This window comes from Diorhabda carinulata, chromosome 6 (assembly GCF_026250575.1).
Source record: "Diorhabda carinulata isolate Delta chromosome 6, icDioCari1.1, whole genome shotgun sequence".
Taxonomy (NCBI): Eukaryota; Metazoa; Arthropoda; class Insecta; order Coleoptera; family Chrysomelidae; genus Diorhabda; species Diorhabda carinulata.
Genome location: NC_079465.1, coordinates 31,174,494 through 31,199,324, shown reverse-complemented (window position 1 = coordinate 31,199,324; position 24,831 = coordinate 31,174,494). Strand labels below are relative to the sequence as shown.

General features: G+C 30.6%; 3 protein-coding genes and 1 long non-coding RNA gene across 13 annotated transcripts in view; 2 read left to right on the top strand and 2 right to left on the bottom strand.

Annotated features, from left to right (window-relative positions):
• LOC130895600 (dedicator of cytokinesis protein 1) overlaps window positions 1-13,624 on the bottom strand; it is a 29,293-nt gene extending 15,669 nt beyond the window's left edge. For 2 of the 6 annotated variants that reach the window (XR_009059476.1, XR_009059477.1), the window contains exons 1-11: window positions 13,301-13,515; window positions 12,418-12,686; window positions 12,085-12,357; window positions 11,019-11,249; window positions 10,602-10,961; window positions 9,310-9,516; window positions 8,798-9,248; window positions 7,801-8,092; window positions 6,008-6,331; window positions 5,776-5,950; window positions 379-489 (exon numbers count right to left, since the gene is read on the bottom strand). Coding sequence is in view for 4 of the 6 variants with exons in the window: in XM_057802983.1 (XP_057658966.1) it covers window positions 379-489; window positions 5,776-5,950; window positions 6,008-6,331; window positions 7,801-8,092; window positions 8,798-9,248; window positions 9,310-9,516; window positions 10,602-10,961; window positions 11,019-11,249; window positions 12,085-12,357; window positions 12,418-12,686; window positions 13,301-13,346 (2,739 nt within the window). In the remaining 2 variants the exon portion in view is untranslated. Of the gene's footprint in view, window positions 1-378; window positions 490-5,775; window positions 5,951-6,007; window positions 6,332-7,800; window positions 8,093-8,797; window positions 9,249-9,309; window positions 9,517-10,601; window positions 10,962-11,018; window positions 11,250-12,084; window positions 12,358-12,417; window positions 12,687-13,300 lie in introns of all 6 variants that reach the window. The other 4 variants (XM_057802983.1, XM_057802985.1, XM_057802984.1 and 1 more) reach the window with 2 other exon arrangements.
• LOC130895602 (uncharacterized) lies at window positions 18-9,196 on the top strand. The gene is made up of 2 exons (XR_009059478.1): window positions 18-318; window positions 8,221-9,196. It is a non-coding gene; the product is annotated as an uncharacterized LOC130895602 (long non-coding RNA).
• A 590-nt stretch (window positions 13,625-14,214) lies between the features above and the next one.
• LOC130895596 (histone H2A deubiquitinase MYSM1-like) lies at window positions 14,215-21,291 on the top strand. Its single transcript, XM_057802975.1, has 10 exons — window positions 14,215-14,833; window positions 14,991-15,402; window positions 15,455-15,814; window positions 16,116-16,442; window positions 16,505-16,661; window positions 16,733-16,878; window positions 16,947-17,102; window positions 17,168-17,412; window positions 19,325-19,694; window positions 20,858-21,291. Exons 1-10 carry the CDS (start codon window positions 14,772-14,774, stop codon window positions 20,966-20,968), a joined length of 2,346 nt encoding a protein of 781 aa, XP_057658958.1. The 5' UTR covers window positions 14,215-14,771; the 3' UTR covers window positions 20,969-21,291.
• On the bottom strand, window positions 20,993-24,777 carry LOC130895597 (cystathionine gamma-lyase). Of its 5 annotated transcripts, none has more exons than XM_057802978.1 (8): window positions 24,215-24,414; window positions 24,088-24,149; window positions 23,188-23,362; window positions 22,797-23,084; window positions 22,479-22,743; window positions 21,529-21,681; window positions 21,299-21,473; window positions 20,993-21,220 (listed from the first exon to the last, which is right to left on the bottom strand). In XM_057802978.1, exons 3-8 carry the CDS (start codon window positions 23,359-23,361, stop codon window positions 21,067-21,069), a joined length of 1,209 nt encoding a protein of 402 aa, XP_057658961.1. In that variant the 5' UTR covers window position 23,362; window positions 24,088-24,149; window positions 24,215-24,414; the 3' UTR covers window positions 20,993-21,066. The 5 variants fall into 5 exon arrangements, with proteins under 5 accessions (XP_057658961.1, XP_057658960.1, XP_057658959.1 ...); XM_057802977.1 differs by having other exon boundaries at window positions 24,088-24,129; window positions 24,215-24,345; XM_057802976.1 differs by lacking the exon at window positions 24,088-24,149 and having other exon boundaries at window positions 24,408-24,777.
• Window positions 24,778-24,831: the final 54 nt, after the last annotated feature.

The window sequence follows — 24,831 nt, the reverse complement described above, 5'->3', positions numbered from 1 at the left end:
TATCAAATACATAAGCCAGTACGGTCCTGTTGTTTATTGACGAGCTAACGCGTCAAGTGAAACAAAGTGTAATATTTGTTAAAAATACAATTTTTTTTTTCAAATTATATAAAGAAAAAATAATAAAATCACCTTCGTATATATCGACGTAAATAAATTTTACTACAAAACCTAATAGATATTAGAAACGAGAAAAAAGTAAAGTGAGGTTATGTTTATAAATGAACGTATCCAATTTCGATGAGATTTTGTAGTAATAAGACCAGAAAGTGGATAGAATAAGGAAAATTAGCCACAATGAAGTGCGATTAAATCGACGTAAGTTATTTAAAATAAATAAGTAAAATGAGTAACTATTTTCTAAAATGTTAAGTTCACCTCTTCTGGATATCCGACATGCTGATTGACACAATGTTCCGTTGTACCAAGCAGTTGAGCCACCTTGGCTACCGATCTGTTTTGCCTTCGTCCGTCTTGTCTCGTTACACCCTATAATACACCGATTTCACCACTACACTAAATATTACACGCTCAAATATAACATAAAACAAATCGACTGCTAATAGAAATGTAAAAATAAAATCGATAAGGGGGTTAGAACAAAATAGATAAGAGATAATGGGGTCGACAGAAAAGATGTATGCTTAAAATATATTTCCTAGTAAAATATTATGGTTTCAATAAAGGGTGGAATTTAATTATAAACTCAGGTAGGTTTGGAGAATTAGACGTTAGATTAAAGAATTATTTTTGTAAACTACTTTTTGTAAAGGCATTTATTAATAAAATTTATATTATTTTTAAAGCCAATGAAAGGATTATATGTATTCCAAGGTATCAAATTATTAAAAAATTTGTTTCGCTAACCAAAATATGGCTTCTAACAGTAAAAGTAGATTAAATGTACAGTATTTTTAAAACCTTGAAAAGGATTATATGCATTTGGAGATGTATTGTGTATAATTATCAGATAATTCTGAATGTAAACCAAAAGATAGCATTTAACAGTAATAGTAGTTCAAATGTACTGTATTTTTAACGCAAATGCAAGGATTATATGTATTCGAAGGTATATCGTACAAAATTATCAAAGAATTTTGTTTGTAAACCAAAATATGGCAATGAAGAGTAAAAGTAGTTCAAATATACTGTATTTTTAATGCAAATGCAAGGATTATATGTATTCGAAGGTATATCGTACAAAATTATCAAAGAATTTAGTTTGTAAACCAAAATATAGCAATGAAGAGTAAAAGTAGTTCAAATGTACTGTATTTTTAATGCAAATGCAAGGATTATATGTATTCGAAGGTATATCGTACAAAATTATCAAAGAATTTTGTTTGTAAACCAAAATATGGCAATGAAGAGTAAAAGTAGTTCAAATATACTGTATTTTTAATGCAAATGCAAGGATTATATGTATTCGAAGGTATATCGTACAAAATTATCAAAGAATTTTGTTTGTAAACCAAAATATGGCAATGAAGAGTAAAAGTAGTTCAAATGTACTGTATTTTTAATGCAAATGCAAGGATTATATGTATTCGAAGGTATATCGTACAAAATTATCAAAGAATTTTGTTTGTAAACCAAAATATGGCAATGAAGAGTAAAAGTAGTTCAAATATACTGTATTTTTAATGCAAATGCAAGGATTATATGTATTCGAAGGTACATCGTACAAAATTATCAAAGAATTTTGTTTGTAAACCAAAATATGGCAATGAAGAGTAAAAGTAGTTCAAATATACTGTATTTTTAATGCAAATGCAAGGATTATATGTATTCGAAGGTATATCGTACAAAATTATCAAAGAATTTTGTTTGTAAACCAAAATATGGCAATGAAGAGTAAAAGTAGTTCAAATATACTGTATTTTTAATGCAAATGCAAGGATTATATGTATTCGAAGGTATATCGTACAAAATTATCAAAGAATTTAGTTTGTAAACCAAAATATAGCAATGAAGAGTAAAAGTAGTTCAAATGTACTGTATTTTTAATGCAAATGCAACGATTATATGTATTCGAAGGTATATCGTACAAAATTATCAAAGAATTTTGTTTGTAAACCAAAATATGGCAATGAAGAGTAAAAGTAGTTCAAATATACTGTATTTTTAATGCAAATGCAAGGATTATATGTATTCGAAGGTACATCGTACAAAATTATCAAAGAATTTTGTTTGTAAACCAAAATATGGCAATGAAGAGTAAAAGTAGTTCAAATATACTGTATTTTTAATGCAAATGCAAGGATTATATGTATTCGAAGGTATATCGTACAAAATTATCAAAGAATTTAGTTTGTAAACCAAAATATAGCAATGAAGAGTAAAAGTAGTTCAAATGTACTGTATTTTTAATGCAAATGCAAGGATTATATGTATTCGAAGGTATATCGTACAAAATTATCAAAGAATTTAGTTTGTAAACCAAAATATGGCAATGAAGAGTAAAAGTAGTTCAAGTGTACTGTATTTTTAATGCAAATGCAAGGATTATATGTATTCGAAGGTATATCGTACAAAATTATCAAAGAATTTTGTTTGTAAACCAAAATATGGCAATGAAGAGTAAAAGTAGTTCAAATGTACTGTATTTTTAATGCAAATGCAACGATTATATGTATTCGAAGGTATATCGTACAAAATTATCAAAGAATTTTGTTTGTAAACCAAAATATGGCAATGAAGAGTAAAAGTAGTTCAAATGTACTGTATTTTTAATACAAATGCAAGGATTATATGTATTCGAAGGTACATCGTACAAAATTATCAAAGAATTTTGTTTGTAAACCAAAATATGGCAATGAAGAGTAAAAGTAGTTCAAATGTACTGTATTTTTAATGCAAATGCAAGGATTATATGTATTCGAAGGTATATCGAATCAAATAATTCTGATTGTAAAACGAAAAGATGGCTTCTAATAGTAAAATTAGGTCAAATGTATAGTATTTTTAACGTCAATGGTAGAATATGTAATATATATAGTATTTTTAAAGAAAAAATTACATACAACGTTTTTTACAGATCTTTAACTGATTTTATATCCATTATAACAACGAATTAGAAGCAGATACTCATTAAATGAACTCAACAGTTAATATACGATTCATTACAAGACAAGTCAATGTCAAAACATAATCAAATGCCAAAATAAAGACAATGAAGTCGAAAACAAAGAATGTAAATATTTTTGGAATCCAAATGAACAGAAATTACGTTTCGATTACAAGAAAATAAACGAAACTAGAAATCGTTTCGTTTATGATGAAGAACTACAAGTTTTAAGCAGTGGAAACGGCTAAAAAAGAAGAAGAGCACACTTTTATACCGATTAATTAATTAATTTCGACCTATTAGAGGCAACAACCCCTAAATAATAAAAAAAGTTTTTTAAATACATATTTTCTGTCGATTTTTTTTAATAAAAATATTCTACTGAAAATATCCAGACCAATTAAGAGAAATTATACAGTATGCTGAAAAAGTAAGGTAACAATTTTTTTATTCCAAAGAATCCACCACCCTGTATTAATAACGAATATAACTGAAACTTCATTTTTGAACATACTGTATTTGAAACTTTCCAATCTAATTTCTAATCAACTTTTTTTAAAAATTGAAAAAAAATTACAATACAAGCTTTCGTTATATACTTTTTTGTTATAAAAAATGCTTTCGCTCTATGATTTTTCTCTATCATCATTTATAATAATAATAATAAAAAAATTATCAATAAATTTCTACCTAAACATGCAAATTACAAGATAACTCAAACAAAACCATAACAAATCTAATAGTGGTACTATTGACTGCGCCACTTTAAGACAGTAACATCAGAATATTTTGTTTTATAATATGTATACAACTCAAGGGGGTCTAAATCTGGTAACAATAATGACAATTCAAAGAATTTCTGCCTTAGAATTGGTTAGTTAGTTGAATTTAGATGGAAAAATTTTAATGTTTGTATTGTATTTTCTATTATATCGATTTATATTTTTAAAGTGGCGAAGTCGATAGGATTATATGAAATAATTAACAAAAGTTTTCGTGTAATGCTAAAAAAAGGACGTATACCATAAATTTTAATATAGGTATACATTCCGTAGTGCCTTTATTACATGCTTATCAAGAGATCTCAAGCACATTCCGTCTACAGATATTTTTTCTCTAAAAGTTTTTGAAAAACAAAAAAAAAAGAAAGATGCAATCGAGAAAGAGAAAAAAAAATAGTACCTAAAATTGTTTATTTGCTTGAAACATTCGGCGGCCAAGGTGTCTCTGGTGCAGAAGAGTTTCGTAATCGCTCTCAATTTTCTATTTTCAAAATAATTTTTTTTTAATTAAAACCTGGAATATTTTGAGAATAAAATATCCCTTAATATTGAACTCCAATTTATTAAAGATGATTAGGAAATAACGGTTGTCAAAATATACGAGGAGCTCAAAAAAAAATTATTAAAATACATCTATAGGTGAATCTACAGTCTAGTAAACAAGTTGCCATTGCCACTTTCCTTATTTTAATTGTTATTTGTGATGATACAAGACATTTTCCAAATTTCTCCAATGATTTCTGGTAAACAAATGGTTTTAAAAGATACCACATGGAGATTTCGAAGAAACAACCATTCGATATGGTCCTTATGGGACTGAAGTATTCGGCAATTATCAAAAACCGGTTGTAGAGAAACAGTTTTTATAGATTTTGAAAATATTTTGAAAAATTGAGAACGAATTACTCAAGACATCAATGAAAAGTGTATGTACAAACCTATATGAACATATTACGATGAAATGTATACATACATATATACAAAAATATATAAATCCATACAACAAATTTATTTTTTACAATTTAATGTGAAAAATAATATAATTTCATATGAAAGTATCGAAAATTTTCAATAATTATCATATCAATATATACAAGTGTCATTTAAGAAATTTATAAATAATCTCCACCATTTTCCTTTTGTAATTTACCGTCCTCAATACATTACAACTTACTAATACACAGTCTTTTAGCTAAATATGAGCCAGAGACCCACGACAGGCTCAAAAGACCAGAAATTGGGGTAGCATACACTGTCTGGTCCTTCGAGCCGGATTTAAACATATAGAAAAACACTATTTGATCCTTCGAATCGGATTATAAAACAATATATTACACTAACAACCTGGTTTTTCAATCCTTCCATAGTATTATATCCGGCTTCAAGGACAAAATACAGTAACTATCCGGTTTTTCAAGCCATTCCTAGGTTTATATCCGGCTCGAAGGACCAAAAAGTGTAAAAAATACATTAATTATCTGGTTTTTCAAACTGTCCTTAAATTCATAACCTGTTTCAAGGACCAAATACTACAATACCCGGTCTTTCGAGCCTTCCCTTCCCTTCAAAGACCAAATAGTGTATAGTAACATAAATTATACGGTTTTTCAAGTCTTCAATAGATTTATAATCGACTCGAAGGACCAGACCGCCGGTGTACTATACACCATCTGGTCCTTCGAGTCGGGTATGACCCCAAGTAAGACTTGAAAGACTAGACAGTGAAATTTGTGTTAGTATACCAAGTGTACAAATTAATTTGTCGAACAAAATTCACAGTTTTCTTAATAATTAGCAAAAAATAAGTTCGTTTATTTTCAAATTTGACCGGAACGGGTATGGAATTGAATAATTGATGAAAATTTTCGATACCACAACGAAAAAAAGAAGCGGTAAAAGCGGATTTATACAGCTAACGTTACTTACCTCTTCTTTGGTGGTAAATAAAGTTTTCACTTGATCGGTTATAATGGGCAACAATATTTTGCGACATTGAGGATATAAAAATAATTTACTGTGAATAATTTCGTTGATCGTCATCATTTTTTGTTTAGTCAGACGTCCCAACGGCATATTATTCAACATATCGAATAAGATCGTACTAAAAATTAAAATTAAACACTGTGTATATGTTGCAGAATCGATTATAGTGATTTACCTTAATTCTTTGGAATCGAATACCAATAACATGTCCGGTATGCTGCTCGGTAGATACTTGAGGCAAGCTCCTTGTTCTCTTATTAAACTTTCTATACTTGAGGACATCATGTATACGATGTTTTGTAGAAGGTCTCGCATACTTTCGTCGAAATCGTCCTCCGGATCGTATTCCGGGTAAATTTCTTTATAAAGGATTCTACTTCTGGCGATGAATTTCATGAAATATTGTAGGCACTTCATCGTTCTGAATATTAGGTCTTTGGAACTAGTCGTAGCGTCACTGGCTCTGCTCACTATAGTCTTTAATACTGATATTAGTTTTCTAGAATAATAAAAACAACGGTTTTAATATTATCGACATAAAAAACATTCCAGAAAGTTCAATTTATTTTCATTACAAAGGGAATTCGTGAAGTGAACTTCCTAGAAAGGTTAAAGCTTCATCTAGAAGACTTCGAAGAATCTAGAATGATCAAATTGATATAAATGGTACATTAAATCAGTTGAAATAAAAAAAAATTGGTTTAGGCCAGAATTGGACCAAATAAGTACAAATGAACTACTACGGGAACTGATAGAAATGTTACATTGCATCAATTAAAATTTGATAAATCCAGAATTGGACAAAATAAGTACAAATGAACTACTTCGGAAGAAGCTACCCACAATGCTACTATGAACTACTTCAGAAACTTTTTTTTTTCAAAATTAGAGGATATTTGATCAAAAAATTCGTTTTTATGTGGTTATTTCTACTGAAATTAGTATTTTTATTTACGGAAACGTCTAAGCCAATCTAGGCATGTATTTTGTTTATATTACCGGACGAATCTGTCAAATCAACTTTTCTAGAAACTTCCAGAAAGGTCAAAGATTCTTTTAGAACAATTGGAAAGGTCTAGAGTCTTTGAATTTATATAAATGTTACATTAATTAGATCCCTACATCAATTGAAATAAATAAAATTGGTAAAGGCCAGAATTGAACCAAATAAGTACAAATGAACTACTACGGGAACTGATAGAAATGTTACATTGCATCAATTAAAATTTGATAAATCCAGAATTGGACAAAATAAGAACAAATGAACTACTTCGGAAGAAGCCACTCACAATGCTACTATGAACTACTTCGGAAGAAGCCACTCACAATGCTACTATGAACTACTTCGGAAGAAGCCACTCACAATGCTACTATGAACTACTTCAGAAACTTTTTTTTCAAAATTAGTGGATATTTGATCAAATAATTCGTTTTTATGTGGTTACTTCTACTGAAATTAATATTTTTATTTACGGAAACGTCTATGCCAGTCTAGGCATGTATTTTGTTTATATTACCGGACGAATCTGTCAAATCAACTTCTCTAGAAACTTCCAGAAAGGTCAAAGATTCTTTTAGAACAATTGGAAGGGTCTAGAGTCTTTGAATTTATATAAATGTTACATTAATTAGATCCCTACATCAATTGAAATAAATAAAATTGGTAAAGGCCAGAATTGGACCAAATAAGTACAAATGAACTACTCTGGAAATTTCCAGAAATGGTAATTCTTTTCTCTAAGGGTTGGAACAATCAAGAGGGATTGAACTGATATAAATTTTACATTAATTCAGTCCCTATATAAGTTGAAATAAAAAATTGGTATAGTGAACGAAATAAGTACAAATGAACTACTACGGAAATTTCTATAAATGGTAACGTTTTGCTTGGAGGAATTAAGAAAATATAGAGTGTTTGAAATAAATACAAATAGTGTTTTTATAAATTTAGGATTATTTTGCACTTACTTGTAAGCCAAAGTAGCGCTAAAACTTTCTTTGATGTACAAATCTAGAACAGGTTCGAAATGTTGATATTTCCAATCGTTACTGACCAAACTGATGATTTCTAAAAGGCATTCGAAAACTAGAGTATCGTAAGTATCAGTCTCAGGATTATCCATCAGGATATTGAATAAGGCATCGAGGATGTCTTGTAAGAATTTGACAACTTCTTCGCCGTCTACTTTTCCTAAAGCTCGTAGAGATTCCAATAGAGTTTCTTTGTGGGTGGCCCAATTCAGTAGACCCAACAGTTTTACTACAAAAATAACAAATACAAATTTTTTATTATGTTTAGCCCACGAAAAAAAAAAAATGTTTTTGTTCCAATTTTGATCTATTTTAATGTTATTATTATTTTTTAATCTTTTTTTTTAAATATTGCAGAGAACTTCGGGAAAAGAGAAAATATTAGAGAAAACAAACAAAATAAACATTTAAAAGAGAAAAAAAGTTGAAAGAGAATGTGAAATGTGAAATTTGGAGGAAAACAAATGAAATGACTATTCGAAAGAAAGAAAAAGAATTTAACAAGAAAGTAATATAAATAAAAACAATTGAGGTACATATGTAAGAAAGTCAATAAAAGAGAACTAGACAAAATTGTAGAAAAAGAAATAATCTAAATACAGAAAACGATTAAACACAACTAATATGGTAAAATTTGAAAAGAAACAGTTTGAAATACTTTAGGAAACGAGAAAATATGAAAGAGAACTTAATAATGTGAAATTTGGAGAAAAACGTATAACATCCAGCAGTAGGGAAGTAAATAAGAAACAATTATGATAATTGTAGAAGAAGAAATAAAAGTAACAATCAAAATACGAAGAGATGAAAAAGAATTTAACAATGTGAAATAGGGATGAAAATATTTGGGGTGCATCAAGGAGAAAGAAAATAAAGAGACAAAATCGTTGGAAGAAATGAAAGAAAAAATTTGATTGAAATATTCAAGACTCACCGTTTTGTGTCAATTTTGTCGAACAAATATTATTAGAAATACTGAAAGAGTCTTTGGTGGACATGATCAAACCGGGCACTTGCGGTCTCTCCTTCCCACAGTCTTTGATATCTTCGATTTTCGAAGGCAAAGAAAAATATTCCAAACTTTTCTCGTCGAATTTTTTATGATCTATTTTATAGACAATCAGATTGTGTTTGGCGTCTTTCAGCGTCGTACCGTCGTCCTCCATCAATTTGACATAACACATACCGAACGGCTTTTCGCTTTTGTCTTTCACTTCGTTCGTGGAACGGTGTTTGAATTGGAATTTCAAATGACTAGTTTTGAATTCTTCTATCGGTATAGCTACTTTGAACGTTTCGTGCCATTGGGGTTTGTCTTCGTGATAATATGTTACAGATCTGTATTCGTCTATGAGACCAATGCCGCCGCCGATGCTTATAACGCCCTAAAATTGAAAATAAACATCCTTAATTTATGGATATTCGAATTATTTCGGTTATTATTACCGGTATAGGTTGTCCTTTCTGATTGCAAACTCTTACGACGACCTCTACGTTTTTATCACTTTTTTTGTTGCCTTTACTGAATTCTCCACTTAATATCGTTAGATAGAGATCGTTTCTTACATCACCGGGAAGTATAACTTCGGGAAATCCCATTTTTCTTGCTATCGATACGTTTCCTAACACCAAATGGGGGTTTTCTTCACGTACCTTTAAAATAATTAAACGAATAAGAAGAACCAAAGGAGAAAGGTTAAATTCAATTTAAAAACATCACTTTAAATAATTATTATTAAATAAAAAAATTTAAATTAGTTCTGACATGTACTGGAAATAATTATTTTAGAAAAAAAAATAGTTAAAAAGTTAAAATATCTAGAATGCAAAAAAAAATTCATGGGAGCTAATAACTAGAAAAAACTTAACTGAGATGTGAAACTGATCTGAGAAAAAAAAAGGAGAACAACTAAAATCAAAGTAAAAGTGGCTGTTGATTGAAAACTAGGTATGAAAATAACTAGAATCGATGTGAAAATGGAGTCCAATTACAAAAAAACTATCCAGAAACCTACTGAAAAAATGTAAAAGTATTTTAAAAGTATGTGAAAATAACTAAAAACTATTTAAATCAACTATAAAGCAAATAAACCTAGGAATATAAACCAGAAATGAATAAAAATTATAAAAAACAGTGAAAATGGGAATTGGGAATGGAAAAAAACAAACTGAAAACGGATAAAATTAACCTATTAAAACAAAACTGGTGGAAAATAGCCAAAAATCATTAAAAAATTCTATACCGATAAAGAATAACAAAAATATAACCACAAATGAATAAAAACTATAAAAAATAGTAAAAATGAGAATTAAAAATGAAAAAAATACAAAAAAACAAAATGAAAATGGCTAAAATTGACTTATTAACAGAAAACTAGTGGAAAATAGCAAAAAATCATTAAAAAAACTGTATACCGATAAAGAATAACAAAAATATCAATCACAAATGAATAAAAACTATAAAAAATAGTGAAAATGAGAATTAAAAATGAAAAAAATACAAAAAAACAAAATGAAAATGGCTAAAATTGACCTATTAACAGAAAACTAGTGGAAAATAGCAAAAAATCATTAAAAAAACTGTATACAGACAAAGAATAACAAATGAAAAAACAAACTGAAAATGGTTAAAATTGATCCATTACCAGAAAACTGGTGGAAAATAGCAAGAAATCATTGGAACAACTAAGAAAACTATAAAAAAATAAAAACCATTTTTGATAAACATTCAATCATACCTGTTTCAAATCTCCCCGTAATAATTTCATACTGACGAACAAAGAATGATTTTTACTCTCGAATTTTTCTTTGGCTATAGTCTTTCTGAGCGTCTGTTCTAAATTGTCCTTTTCGCAATTGATGAACGGTACAGCGAATTCCTGTTCAAGGTCCGTTTCCAATTTACCGTTCATATAATTGGTTATATCGAAGGCCGCGACGCCGCACGGCCTCCTCATATTTTCCCCGTAACTTTTCTTGTAATTCGTACTGACGGAACTTCGTCTGTGATCCAATTCCTTGGTATGCATCGCTCCGATTCTTATAACCAGACAAACTAGATAAATCTTCTCCCTTTCTAAATCCCTCTTACCCAAATCCTGTAAAAATAAAAAGGATCAGAAACGAGGAATTCCGTTTGAAATTTATTTACTTACCGTAAACATGACTCTCAAGTTGTGCATTTGGTCTAAATCGCTCATTAAACCTTCTTTCGTCCAACGAACGACGTAATTTTCGGTAAACGATCTCAATTCTTTACCGTCGTATAAAGTCATCAATAATTCGGCGTCTTCGGACATTTTGAAAGTGAAATTTCTAACGGCGACTAAAAATATATTCGAATATTGTTGAATCGCCGTTTTCGGTTGACTCTCTTTTATTTCTTTCTTAAATAAAAATTCAAATTTATTACTTTATATTGGAAATAATTCAAAAATTACAATAAGTAAAAAATACTTACCGTAATTATTGAAAAAACCTGTAATTTAAAAAAAAACGCTAAACTACAATATAAATCCCTGCGAACAGATTAAGAAAGGCAAAAAAACAAAGTAATGTCAACATAACCTCAAATTGTGAAACATTTTCCTATAGACCCCATAGAAGCCTGATAAAAGTGAATTGAAATATTGGTAATGGAGGAGAATATCATAAAAATGGAATGAAAAATAATATTATCTCGATATCCGACAAAACTACGAGTCTTATTTAACATTTATTTCAATCTTAGATTGATTTGATCTGCTCCTGTCTGTTTTATCGGATTACCCTTTCATTTTTACAACTTTTTGACATTTTTTGTCAATTTTCACAAGTTCTTAACAATTTCTGTCATTTTTTTCATTTTTTATTGAATTTCATCTGTTTTTTGACATTTTTCTGTCAATGTTTACAAATTTTTGACTTTTCTTGACTCTCTTTGACTATTCTTCTGTCAGTTTTTTCAGGTTTTCGACGCTTTTTCTCAGTTTTCCTTATTTTTCACATGTATCAACTTTATGGAAATTGTAAGATGGAAAGTAAAACCAAAAAGCAAAACTACATGGAAATAATAAATGGGAAAAGACAGTGATAACAAATTAAATACGTAAATGTCAACAAGAAGCGAAGGCACATGAAAAATTAAAGTAAATGCAGGGAATAATGTAGTTTGATCCACCAAGGAAAACCATAATGAAAACGTTCTTCCTTCCAATTGAAATATCAAATTTGAATACTTACTTTTGACCTATTGCTCATCCTTTCCGTTGCATTTTTATGTAAATAATAAAGTTGAAGCGTACTAGTTTCCTTTGGATTGATAAAATTGCCACATTTGTCCCTGACCAATAAATCTAAACCTAAAAGTTTATTGCCTAAATCTATTTCATCGACAGCTTGTCTGATTACCCTCTTCAATTCATCTACTGGTAGTGTACCACTTATTATTTTACTCCTATGAGATAGCAAATCATAAATCTGAGTTTTCATTTGCTCAAAATTTTTATCGTGCGTCTACCAAAAACAAAAAAAAATCATAAACCGTATATGGAATTCCAAATAAACTAAATTTACCACATATAATTGCTTCCAATGGATTCCCCATTCTCTCAAAACTAAAGTTATTTCTCTTGTTATTGCCGGTTCTTTCAAGACGGGTCCAAAAGCGTCAAATCTCTCACAGTGTTTCATGTGAATGTAGCTTTTGGGAAAAATACCCTTAACATCTCTGTTACTGATAACATATCCATAATACCAATTCGTTTCTTCTTCCAGTACGCAAACTGCGTCTCCTACCGTCAATTTTAACTTATAATCTTCGGGACAAATGAAATTATAAATGGCTACAAAGAAAAATATCTCATATTCAACCCTAATTTTGTAATATGAGTTTGCTTTTTCAAAATAAATAGCAGTGTTTAAATTAATCATCAAATTGTTAAATAATTATTTGGATAAACAAAGGGGAAAATTATTTTTATAATGAGGATGTCCTTTGTCCTGATCTAAATGAGAAATATGATATTTAAATATATTTAATATTAATTTTTGACCGAATCAAGGTGAAACGTGAATTATCTCAATTAGATAATGTTTAAAAATAAATACACTAAGGTATATTTAATTTGTCAACAAATAATACAATCGGATAAATAATATTGTCCATTAAATGTATGCTGTAATGATTCACGCAATTTTTAAGAAATTCGAGGAAGATACACTCATCAATCTTTTTGATATGCAGATGGGAGGGGCAAATTTAAACTTAATTTAATATGTTACGTAGATATTATGTAGGCGATAATAATTATTTCTAATATACATAATGATGAGTGAAACGTAAATAAATATCTATGCAGGAGATTTGAAATTCAACAAGTTGTATTTAAAAAATGCACATATAAAAAGTCGTATTGTAAACAAACATCTCTAGTATATTTTAAACTTATCTATTTACCTATTCCGTAACTGTTTTCGTTGCTCACCGACTTCCAACTACTCATTTTAACAAAATTAATAATAAAAACTTATTTTACATAAAAACTAATCACAAACAAAAACACTGGAAGACATGTTGAATTACGATTGAACTCAACCTTAACACAAATGATTCAAGGCGAAATTCTAGTCCGTACTAGATGTCCGTGAACGATGGAGAGCTATAAGGCTAAGTTTACACCCAGCGTTCCGATTCCGTACTCTAAAACTGTACCGAATTAAATTAGAATAAAAGTTATACATAAGGTATTCAAAATATGGAATATTTATTGCTAATAATAAATTAACATTTATAAAAATGTACTTAAAACAATACTCTATAGGTCATTTCTAGTAACGTCATTTGAGACGTCGGCCATATTGTCGTAGTGGACAAACAAAGACTTTATTTCAATTGTGTATAGAAAATTGATTGTTTCTAGCACTTTTTTGATTGAAATGAATATCTTTGACTGAAAAAATGAAAATAAAACACCATAATTTTAATATAAAGAACGCAATAATTGTCCCCCAAGACAATATCGCGGTTGGTTGTGACGTCATTCCAAAATGACCGAAACTTGCTACGTTTCTGATTGATAGTAATTGAATCATTAATAAATCGGCTAATTCCGATTTTCAATCATTTCATTCCAATTAAAAATCGACAGTTTAATTAGAGGTTGATTATCTGATACCATTGGTGAAATTTACGTTGATTATTTTCACTGCACTAATAGACATAATTACACAATTACACTGTCTTAAGAGCATTTTGATAAGCTTATCAGTTATCGTTTTCAGATAATTTGGTTATCAAAACGGCCGTTGGATGTAAACTAAGCCTAAGACGTAGTATCTTTATCTTTGTTCAATTCAAATACTTCGATGTTTGTCTAGTTTGAACAAAAAGAATGCAACTTGTTTTATTAAAGCATTTAATTCATTTTTTGTTAAAAGTAACTTGTTATATAATATGAATATTCAATAGATTTCATATTCAAATTATTTCATAATTATAAAAGATATTGACTTAGGCCCGTTGTACACATATGAAAGTGTTCCGAACCCCGTGATATGTTTTGATTTTGTAATAAATGAAAATTTGAATTCAGAATTTTAATTCGATTAAAGTGTCGCCAATAGAGGGAGCTAGTCACATATTGTTGTTGTCAGATATGAATAAAATAATTAGAAGGGGCATTTAATTCTGAATAGAAAAGTCACTTTTGTATTATTTTTCTTATTAAATCACTCTGTATAATAATTAAAAGTGATTGTTAATAAAATTGCCTTATTAATCGTCACTGTCAATTACCCCTTCTCTTTTTGTGACAGAAAACTAAAAATATTAGTTTATCGAGGATACTCGATTTAATTTAGTTATTTTTGTTAAAAATAATTGAAATATTATTTATTTGCTTTAATAGTTTTTTGAGAATTGAAGGAAAATGGCTGACGAAGATGAAATTGATATATTGGGAGATTTTCAACTCGATTCTGATACGAATTTGTAAGTTTTTACATAAATCTAAATATTAACATCTACATACGATACAATTTATAGTTATGTGTGTTTTACAGCTTAAAATGTATAAATATTCACTTTATATATGAATTAATTGTCGTTAAGGTAATTAAAGTCGATAGGGAGTAAAATTTGTTTACAGATATGATGGGGGACCTTTAATATCACAAAATTCGGAATTATTAAACTGTGATTATACCATACATCCACAATGGTTGTTAGATAGACCAAGTACAAATCCAGATAATTGGTATGATACGAGCGTATCTACAAATTCGTTAGAAAAGTCGCAACCGCCAGAAATTGATGCCCTCGGTCTTCTATCAACCGAAAATTGTATTACCGACGAAAGCGGTTGGACAGAAAAAGAAAAAAGCTTATTAGAAAGTGGAATGGAGATTTTTGGTAAAAGCAACATAAGATTATCTCAGTTTATAGGATCTAAAACGGCTCCAGAGGTGAAATACTATTTGAAAAATTTTTATTTGGAAAATCACGTCAATAAGAAATCTAACGACAACGCTTCCGAGGGAGACATTATAAATGGCACTCATGTAAGTACCACAACAAATAATAACTGAATATACTGAGTGAATCAACTTTAAGATACCGGCTAGTATTGAAGAAGTAGTTGCAGTAGTAAGTACAGCAAAACCGACTATACAACTTCCTATCCACAATCCTCGAAAGAAAATTACCTCGACGCTAATGGAAGTTAAAGATAGTGAACGGAGCAGGGATAGATCACCGTTAAAGAAGAAATCCGGTATTAAAAGTAATAGGGCAGATGTGGATAAAATTCATAGGATCATCGGCGGAATGAGACCTAAAAGTTTCAAAATTAAATCGAAAATGAAATGTAACAGGATTATACAACAAGAAACTGAGAAAAATAACGTATTTAAGAGAGTTGAAATCACAACCGGTCAAGGTTTGTCCGTACCAATTTGCAAAGGAGAACAAATAGTAAGTATTGCTTTTGATAATTGTTAATACAAATTAATTACTTGGGATATTTATAAAAATGTTCTATGTAATGTTAATTATTCTATAATTCTGTTGTGTTAGTGGCCATTTCAACTGTGTAAAGTTGATATAAAAATCATTTTTTTGATCTTTTTAGTGTAAAATAATGTGGTCTGTAACTTTTGATTTCTAAAGTTACAAATCCTGCTCCAAAGTAGGCCTAGTGCTCAACGGTCCCTCATATTACCATATTACGTCAGTCGAATAATTCGAAACGGATAATTCCTTTTCTCATTTTTAGATTAAGTTGAAGCAAACATCAGAAGATTCCGATACAGACGTCGAAGTAGACGTGGAAGTTTCCGACGAAGAAACAAAACCAGAAACCACAAATTTACCAACAGCAACTTCCAATATTGATAGTAACGTAAAACAACTACCGGTAGCTGTACAAAAAGACCCCATCGATTTGTCGAAAGTCAGCGAATCTGTATCAAATGAATTGAAAACCTTGGAAATTCCTAAAAACGAACTCGGTTTAGGTGACGAAATCACCGATATAGAAAAAATATTGAACTGTGATTATTTCACTGGTAATTCATCAAAAACACCAGATAGATATTTGAAGGTAATGATTTTTTTATATATATATATAAAACGCACTGTATATATATACATAATTTTTTATAGATACGTAACCATATAGTGAACGGTTGGTTGAAACAGAAACCGAAGTATCTTAACAAAACTATAAGTCGACAGGGTTTAAAAAATTGCGGGGACGTCAATAGTTTCGGTAAAATACATTTTTTTCTAGAGCAAATCGGAGCGATTAACTTCGGTTGCGGTAAGTCACTTTTTTTTTTTCGTTAAAAAGCCGATTAGCGCCAAGCGATTCGAGTTGTACTAACGTTTCAGATCAAGTAAACTACGAACGACCTTTGATTGAGGTTTTACAGGAAAAAATGGCGGCCAAAGAAAAAAAGAAAAACGAAAATAAAAACGCGATAAGAGATTCGAACGTATCTGGCAACAGGATGAGGAACAAAACGAAATTCAACAACGTAAGGATTTGTTTTCGAAAACAAAAAGAATTTCTTCTTCGATTATCTTTGTTTTTTTTTTGTTTCAGGACGGAGAAGGAGGATATACCATGTCACATGACGAACAAGGTCGCGTTATAAAACATACGATAGTAAACGAAAATCAAGTGGTTAAAGCGAAGCCCTGTATAAGAAAACCGATAATAAGACTCGTTTATTGCCGCCCATTTAAAAATAATAAATCCGTAAGACAAATATAATATCGACTCACCCTGTATTAGAGAAATTATTCGAATATTTTTTCTTACAGCAACCGTACCAAATTAAAATCAACCTACCGATTTTATTAACCATGGATTTCCATTCGCATACTTGTTTATCGGAAATAATGGGACTCGTAGCCGGTTATTGGTCGTTGGAACAACGAACTATGTTCATAAATCATTACGAACCGTGCCTTAATATGGCCTCTTCGGCCACACACTGTGATATGTGTCCTATTTCGCAAGCCAAAGCCGCAGATTTAATACACGAAAAAGGTTTGGACATCATGGGGTAAGTAAAACAATTTATGTGATAATAATACTTCTAGCGCGGCAATAAAACGCCGTACGCGATAATAAAATGCCTTTCGCGACAATAAAAATGCTTTGCGCGGCAATAACTATTCCTTGCGCAGCAATAAAATGCCTTTCGCGACAATAAAATACCTTTCGCGACAGTAAAAATGTCTTGCGCAACAATAAAATGCTTTTCGCGACAATAAAATGCGTTTCGGGACAGTAAAAATGTCTTGCGCAACAATAAAATGCCTTTCGTAACAGTAAAAATGTCTTGTGCAACATTAAAATGCCTTTCGTAACAGTAAAAATGTCTTGCGCAACAATAAAAAGCCTTTCGCGACAATCAAATGCCTTTCGAAACAGTAAAAATGTCTTGTGTAACAATAAAATGCCTTTCGGGACAGTAAAAATGTCTTGCGCAGCAATAAAATGCCTTTCGCGACAATCAAATGCCTTTCGGGACAGTAAAAATGTCTTGTGCAACATTAAAATGCCTTTCGGGACAGTAAAAATGTCTCGCGCAGCAATAAAATGCCTTTCGCGACAATCAAATGCCTTTCGAAACAGTAAAAATGTCTTGTGTAACAATAAAATGCCTTTCGGGACAGTAAAAATGTCTTGCGCAGCAATAAAATGCCTTTCGCGACAATCAAATGCCTTTCGGGACAGTAAAAATGTCTTGTGCAACATTAAAATGCCTTTCGGGACAGTAAAAATGTCTTGCGCAACATTAAAATGCCTTTCGGGACAGTAAAAATGTCTCGCGCAGCAATAAAATGCCTTTCGCGACAATCAAATGCCTTTCGAAACAGTAAAAATGTCTTGTGCAACATTAAAATGCCTTTCGGGACAGTAAAAATGTCTTGCGCAACATTAAAATGCCTTTCGGGACAGTAAAAATGTCTCGCGCAGCAATAAAATGCCTTTCGCGACAATCAAATGCCTTTCGAAACAGTAAAAATGTCTTGTGCAACATTAAAATGCCTTTCGGGACAGTAAAAATGTCTTGCGCAGCAATAAAATGCCTTTCGGGACAGTAAAAATGTCTTGCGCAACAATAAAATGCCTTTCGGGACAGTAAAAATGTCTTGCGCAACAATAAAATGCTTTTCGGGACAGTAAAAATGTCTTGCGCAGCAATAAAATGCCTTTCGCGACAATAAAACGCCTTTCGGTTCAGTAAAAATGTCTTGCGCGTAGTTGAAAAGTCATCGAATTGAAACGGTCTGTGAAGACATACGGAGAAAATGAATCTTGGCATGGTGGTAACATTCTTGCGCAGTACTAAAGATCAGTATTCGCGAAAATAAAATGTATAACGCCCAAATAAAACACATTAAGCCGCGTATTTGGTCTAAATAGAATATTTGCGTTGAAATTAAATTTCTAGCGCTTGAATAAAACATCTTATATTGAAATAAAACTCCTTTTTGCCAACAGATTATAAATAAAACGTTTTTAGCAGTAATAAAACGTCGGGGACTGTATAAAGAGTCTAGATGAAAAACAATTTGCGCAGAAGTTTTGCGCAATAACACTTCAAAGTCTTGTTCCTAAATAGAACTTTATGCATACATACAACTATTGTGCGGGGATGAGAGGAATAACGCAGTAAATGAACATCTTTTGCGCAATAATGAAACGTCGAGCGAGGCATACATAATCTACATATTATCCGGATAATAAACTTTTTACGACAAAAAACGATACCTGGCTCCTAAAAAACACATTTTATTCGGAAATTCAACGTCTAGCGTTCAAATGAAAAAATAAAATGTTTTGCGCGGGGATAATACGCCATGCGCAATAATAAAACTTTTTGGGCGATAATAAAAAAATCTTGCGCACAAATAGAACCGCTTAGAATGGGAAGTCCCATAAAAGTTTTTGTTTTCTGTTTTTAGATGGTTCCATTCGCATCCAACTTTCGCTCCGGAACCTTCCAATCAGGATTTGGAAACTCAACAATCGGTTCAACGATGGATAGGTAAAGATAAACCTTGCATCGGTATGATAATGTCACCTTTCAGTTTGAACGGGGCACTCGTCGCGTCGCCTTTTACATGTATGATAGTTCATCAACAAACTAATGTCTCAGATGATAAACAACTGATACCGTACAAATTTAATGTCGAAGTCGAGGCGATACCATTCGATTTGGACGAATTTATGAAAAATATCACGAGAATTTTGAGATTCGATGTCGGTCAAAAAGATAAAATCGATTTTCTGAAACCGTATTGTCACAGTCCGAATATTACGTTTATGGAAAAAGTAAGTTTTTATCGAATAGTTATTACCAACGTTGTAATAAACTAAAATAAAATGTCTTGCGCAAAAATAGATTATCGTATTCAGATACTGAATGTCTTGCGCTGAAATAAAACGTCCCGCATAAAGTGCGGAAGCTGGCGTTGTAATAAAACGTTCTGCGCGACAATAATAAAAGTTTTATGCGGTACGGTGAGTTTTTGGTAGTAATAAAATGTCTCGCACGAAAATAAAGTGTCGTACATAAATAAAAATGCTCCGGGGAACTAACTATTGTCATGTTCTACGCATAAATATTAAATTTTATTATGAAATAAAACGTCCCGCGCAAAGTAAGAAAGCTCGAGTTGTAATAAAACATCTTGCGCAGTAATACTGTCAAGTTTCGCGTCGATATGGTGAGTTTTTGATAATAATAAAATGTCTCGCGCGAAAATAAAGTGTCGTACAAAACTAAAACTCAATGCTCTGGGAATATGAGACACTTGCGCTGTACTAAAAAGTTCTTCGTGAATATAAAGAGTCTTATACGGTAGTAATGAAATTTTTAGCGCGCAAATAAAGTGTTTTGCGTACGAGTAGAACTTTTAACGCTAAAATAAAACGTCATATTCGATGAAAATTAAACGCGCGCTCTAATAAAAACATTTTATTCGGCAATAAAACTTATTGCGCGGAGATCTTGCGTCGAAATAAAACGTCTTGCGCACATTGTGTGTGGAAATAGAACGCCCTGTGAGGATATTAGGAGTCTAAAGCGATAAAAAAAACGTTTGCGCGGCAGTAATAAGATATTTGTTGGGAAAATAGAAATATTTTGGTAGTAATAAAGCATCTTGCGCGAAAATAATAGTTTGACTCAGGTTTTATGAAGGAATAAAACGACCTTCGAATAGATAAAGAGTCTAACGTGGTAATAAAACGTCTTGCGCGTTTATCAAACATATAAAACGGGAAGAATGAGTCTTGCGCGACAGTAATAAAATATTTGGACGGACACGCGGAGATTTCGGTAATAATAAAACGTCTTGCGCGTTGAATGTTAACATCTTATGCACGGATAAAAATTATAGCGCGGCGACGGTGAGTCTTGCGCAGTATTTATAAGATTTTTCGAATATTTTTTCGTTGAAAGTAGAGTAGTTAACATCCGTTTTGTATTCTAGTACATTACCAGCGTTCGGATGCATTTGGCTAAAGTGGGAACGTTGGATAAAGAAATCTGCGAACGAATTATCAACGGTATCAAAAATATTTGCGATCCTAGTAACTTTTAATTTCGATTTAATCAAATTTCATCGTTTTTTTTTCTTGTATATTGTTTATTTGAACAAATAAAGTGTATTTTGAAAAATATATATTTTGGATTTTAGTATTAAAAGGAATGTTTGACTTTTTGGAAGGCCTGTTCCAAATCATCGATTAAATCTTCTACGTCTTCCAGTCCTACGGATAATCTGATTAGATTATCCGTGATACCCAATCGAGCCCTGAGATCTGCGTCTACTGAAGCGTGCGTCATTACAGAACTGAAAAATAATTTCATAAAAATCCAACAGTCTCACATGATTGGATATAGTATCTGTTAAGAAAGGAAAAATACTTACGGTAACTCAGCCAAGCTTTCGTATCCTCCTAAACTTTCTGCTAGCGTGAAAACTTGCAAAGCTGATAGAAAAGTTTCTGATTTCTTTAGATCCCCCTTCAAGTAGAAGGAAAAAATGCCGCTGTGACCGCTGGTTTGTCTTTTGAACAGCTCGTGCTGAGGATGGGACTCGAGGCCTACAAAAACCGAAGACAAAATTAATAAACCGTATAAAAATAATAATTTCTTCACCTGGATGTAATACTTTCTCTACCATAGGATGGGCTTCTAGATATTCGGCTACCGTTATTCCGTTGAATTTGTGTTGTTGCATCCTCAACGCCAACGTTTTCAGACTCCTTGTAACTTGATAACAATCGAAAGGAGCTGGAACTACACCCATAGCTGTTGAAAACAAAAAATTTGAGGTTATGGAAGCTACTAATTTAGTGAAACTATCAAAATTTTGCAATTTTTAATTTTAATGTTTTTACTTTTTGCAAATATGTCATAATTTTTGGACGAAAATAAATAATAGCGAATATAAATGAAAAATTTGAGGTTAAGTCATGAAATAATTTAATAAATCTGCTCAAATTTTTTCATCTTTTTTGTAAATTTCAGCTTTTTTTGCAATTCTTTTTTGTTCTTCAGTTTTTTTCTTATTTTATCTATTTTAGTAAATAATTTATTTCAATAACTATTGTAGAGCGAATTTGAGGTTATATGAGTTTGATAAAATTGTGCATTTTTTTGAAATTTGAAATTTGCCGTTTCTTCTTTTCGAAAATATTTTATATTTTCTTCGTTTTGAGCAAAAATTTGTAATAGCAGTAATAAATAAGAAGTTTCAAATTTTTTAAACAATATGGAACTTTGTAATATTTTAATTTGCAAAAATCTTTTGTTTTATCAAATTTTTGAATAAAAAACTATAAAAACAATGATAAATAAAAAGTTAAAACAAATTTGAAGTTATTCTAGCTACTATTTCAATAAAATTGTTGAAATTTTGCATTTTTGAATAATTTTTGAACATAAAACTATAAAAAACAATGATAAATAAAAAGTTTAAACTAATTTGAGGCTATATAAACTAGTAATTCAGTAAACTAAACCTTTTTGTTAAATATTAAATTCTGCTACAACTATTTACACAAAATTCACAAATTTTCATTTTAAATTATTGATAATCAACTTACCGTTTTGTAAATATTTCAATTTATCATAAAGTTCTTTATCATTTGTTACCATTGAACCCATAATAACGTCAGAATGCCCATTCATATATTTAGTGAGAGAATAAACGGCCAAATCAGCTCCTAATTCTATAGGTCTTTGTAAATATGGAGTTAAGAACGTATTATCCACTGCCAGTAAAATATTATTCCGTTTAGCTATTTCTGAAGCCTTTTTGATATCGATCACCTTCAACGTGGGATTAGTCGGAGTTTCCAGCCAAATCAACTGAAAAATTATACTTACATACGGGGTGTATCAAGAAATTAAATAAAACTCACCTTCGTGTTTGGTTTGATTGCGTTCTCGAGATTTTTCAAATCCACCAAATCCACTAGGGTTATTTCTATGTTGAATTTAGAGAAAACTTTATTAAATAAACGATTAGTGCCTCCATATACGTCATCTCCGATTATGAAATTGTCTCCGCTCTCGAAAAGTCCTGCTAGAACAGTCAAAGCTCCAAGACCCGAAGAAAAAGTTAATCCATAATTAACACCATCTAATTTAGCCAATAGATTTTCTAATACTTCTCTAGTAGGATTACCCGATCTACCATATTCGTATTTCTACAATTTAAAATAGATTTTTTTTTTTTAAATATATTTGTAAATGTTAAACTAACAAATTTTCAACAAACTAACTACCTTTTGATTTAAAAAACGAACTCACTTTGAAGTTAGCAGGCCCGTATTGTTTGAACGTCGTAGATGTTACAATGGGGGTTACTACCGCCATTGAATTCCATTGTTCAGCTTCTTGGTAATGATGGATGGCAGCAGTAGCGAAGCCCTTAGGTAATGGTAAGTATTTGTCATGGTCACCGGATTGTCCTACTCGAGCCATACTTGAAATATAATAAAATTTGATTTTGTTATCCTTTTAGATTAAAATTTATCTTTTTGGCGATAAATGTGTGGAAATAAACAATTGCAAAATTATTGATAACGGTTCTTTTCAAGGAAATTCAATGATTATTTTAAAAGTTTTTGAAATAGATCCAATTGACTCAACTACATATTAATTAAATCATTTTAATTATTCAGAACTGCGTGAATTAGTAGTCGAACAATAGGAAAAAAAATTGGAAAATATTGTAGATGAGAGCAAAACTATAGGACAACCTACAGGGGCTGAGACAGGCAAAGACTCTCTTGGGAAACTATAAGTAGACAAAATCTTAAGTAAGTATAATCTACAAAAAGCTAATAAGAGTTCTGTCGCCTCAATAAACACCTAAAGATGCTAGACTTAGCAGATAATGGAGTGTACACCTCTATCCACATTCTCTCAAATCGTGAAACCCTACAGAACCCCAGCTGTAAACACTGGGTTCCCCCATATCACAGCAAGAAAGGGGGCACCAAGATGCTTTGGGTCGCAGTGTATATGATACCCCAATATCTATTTATATTTAATATGGTAATTTCAAAAATTGACTAATCATGTACACAAATTTTACAATTTATTCAACCACGTTTAATTCGTAAAAAACGTACTTTTAATTTAAATTTTCAAGCAAATCAGAAACTATACCTATTTTTTTCTAACGTTTACATTTTTCAAACTTACCTATATTTGTACTGGAAATCCCAAGGTTAATCAAAGTCAAAACTATTAATAAAAGTTGATTACTGGAAAGTTTAAGGTTAAATTACGATTTTAATAGAAAATATTTTAAAACTAAATTAATATTTACCAGCAAACGTGAAATGGCATTCAATTAAAATAAATTATTTATTGTACTGATTCTATTATTACATGATATCGACAGTATATAAACGGAGAAAAAATTTAAATAAAATTATAATTCCACTTATAAAATGGCAAAAAGCAGGGTTGGATTAAAAAATTATCTTTCTATCACGATAATAATAAAATAAAATACTAACCTTGAATATTAACTCCGTAATAATGATTCAAAATACGTTCTTAATACATGTTCTATTGACGAATATTTCTAATTTCAAAATTTTGATTCACCAGCAAACTATTTTTACGAATTTAATATATTTATTCTTATTTTTGTAATTTGAATATGTTTATTTAGTGTACTAACATGTGAAAAATAGTCGATAAAAAACTAATAATTTGATTATTATTTTTAAATGCTAATAGAGCACAAGTCGAGTACATTTGTAAGATATAAAATTTTTCCAAATATTTGAATGTTATTTATGAAAATTGCCTAATGAATCAATGTCATTTCTTAAGGTCTAGTTACATGAATACTCCAGATAGACTAGGCGTAATACAAACAGCCAATCAGAGCTGAAGTTTAAAACGCTGTATATATATTTTCATCAATTACAATAA

What these genes read in the sequence shown, in the direction of transcription:
- LOC130895597 (XM_057802976.1), bottom strand. Translation starts at nt 23,361, where the DNA reads ATGGCTCGAGTAGGACAATCCGGTGACCATGACAAATACTTACCATTA. An exon ending in CAATCAAACCAAACACGAAG is followed by an intron (nt 22,744 to 22,796) that starts GTGAGTTTTATT and finishes ATAATTTTTCAG; the next exon opens with TTGATTTGGCTGGAAACTCC. An exon ending in AGAGAAAGTATTACATCCAG is followed by an intron (nt 21,474 to 21,528) that starts GTGAAGAAATTA and finishes CGGTTTTTGTAG; the next exon opens with GCCTCGAGTCCCATCCTCAG.
- LOC130895596 (XM_057802975.1), top strand. Translation starts at nt 14,772, where the DNA reads ATGGCTGACGAAGATGAAATTGATATATTGGGAGATTTTCAACTCGAT. An exon ending in CTCGATTCTGATACGAATTT is followed by an intron (nt 14,834 to 14,990) that starts GTAAGTTTTTAC and finishes ATTTGTTTACAG; the next exon opens with ATATGATGGGGGACCTTTAA. An exon ending in ATATTACGTTTATGGAAAAA is followed by an intron (nt 19,695 to 20,857) that starts GTAAGTTTTTAT and finishes TTTGTATTCTAG; the next exon opens with TACATTACCAGCGTTCGGAT.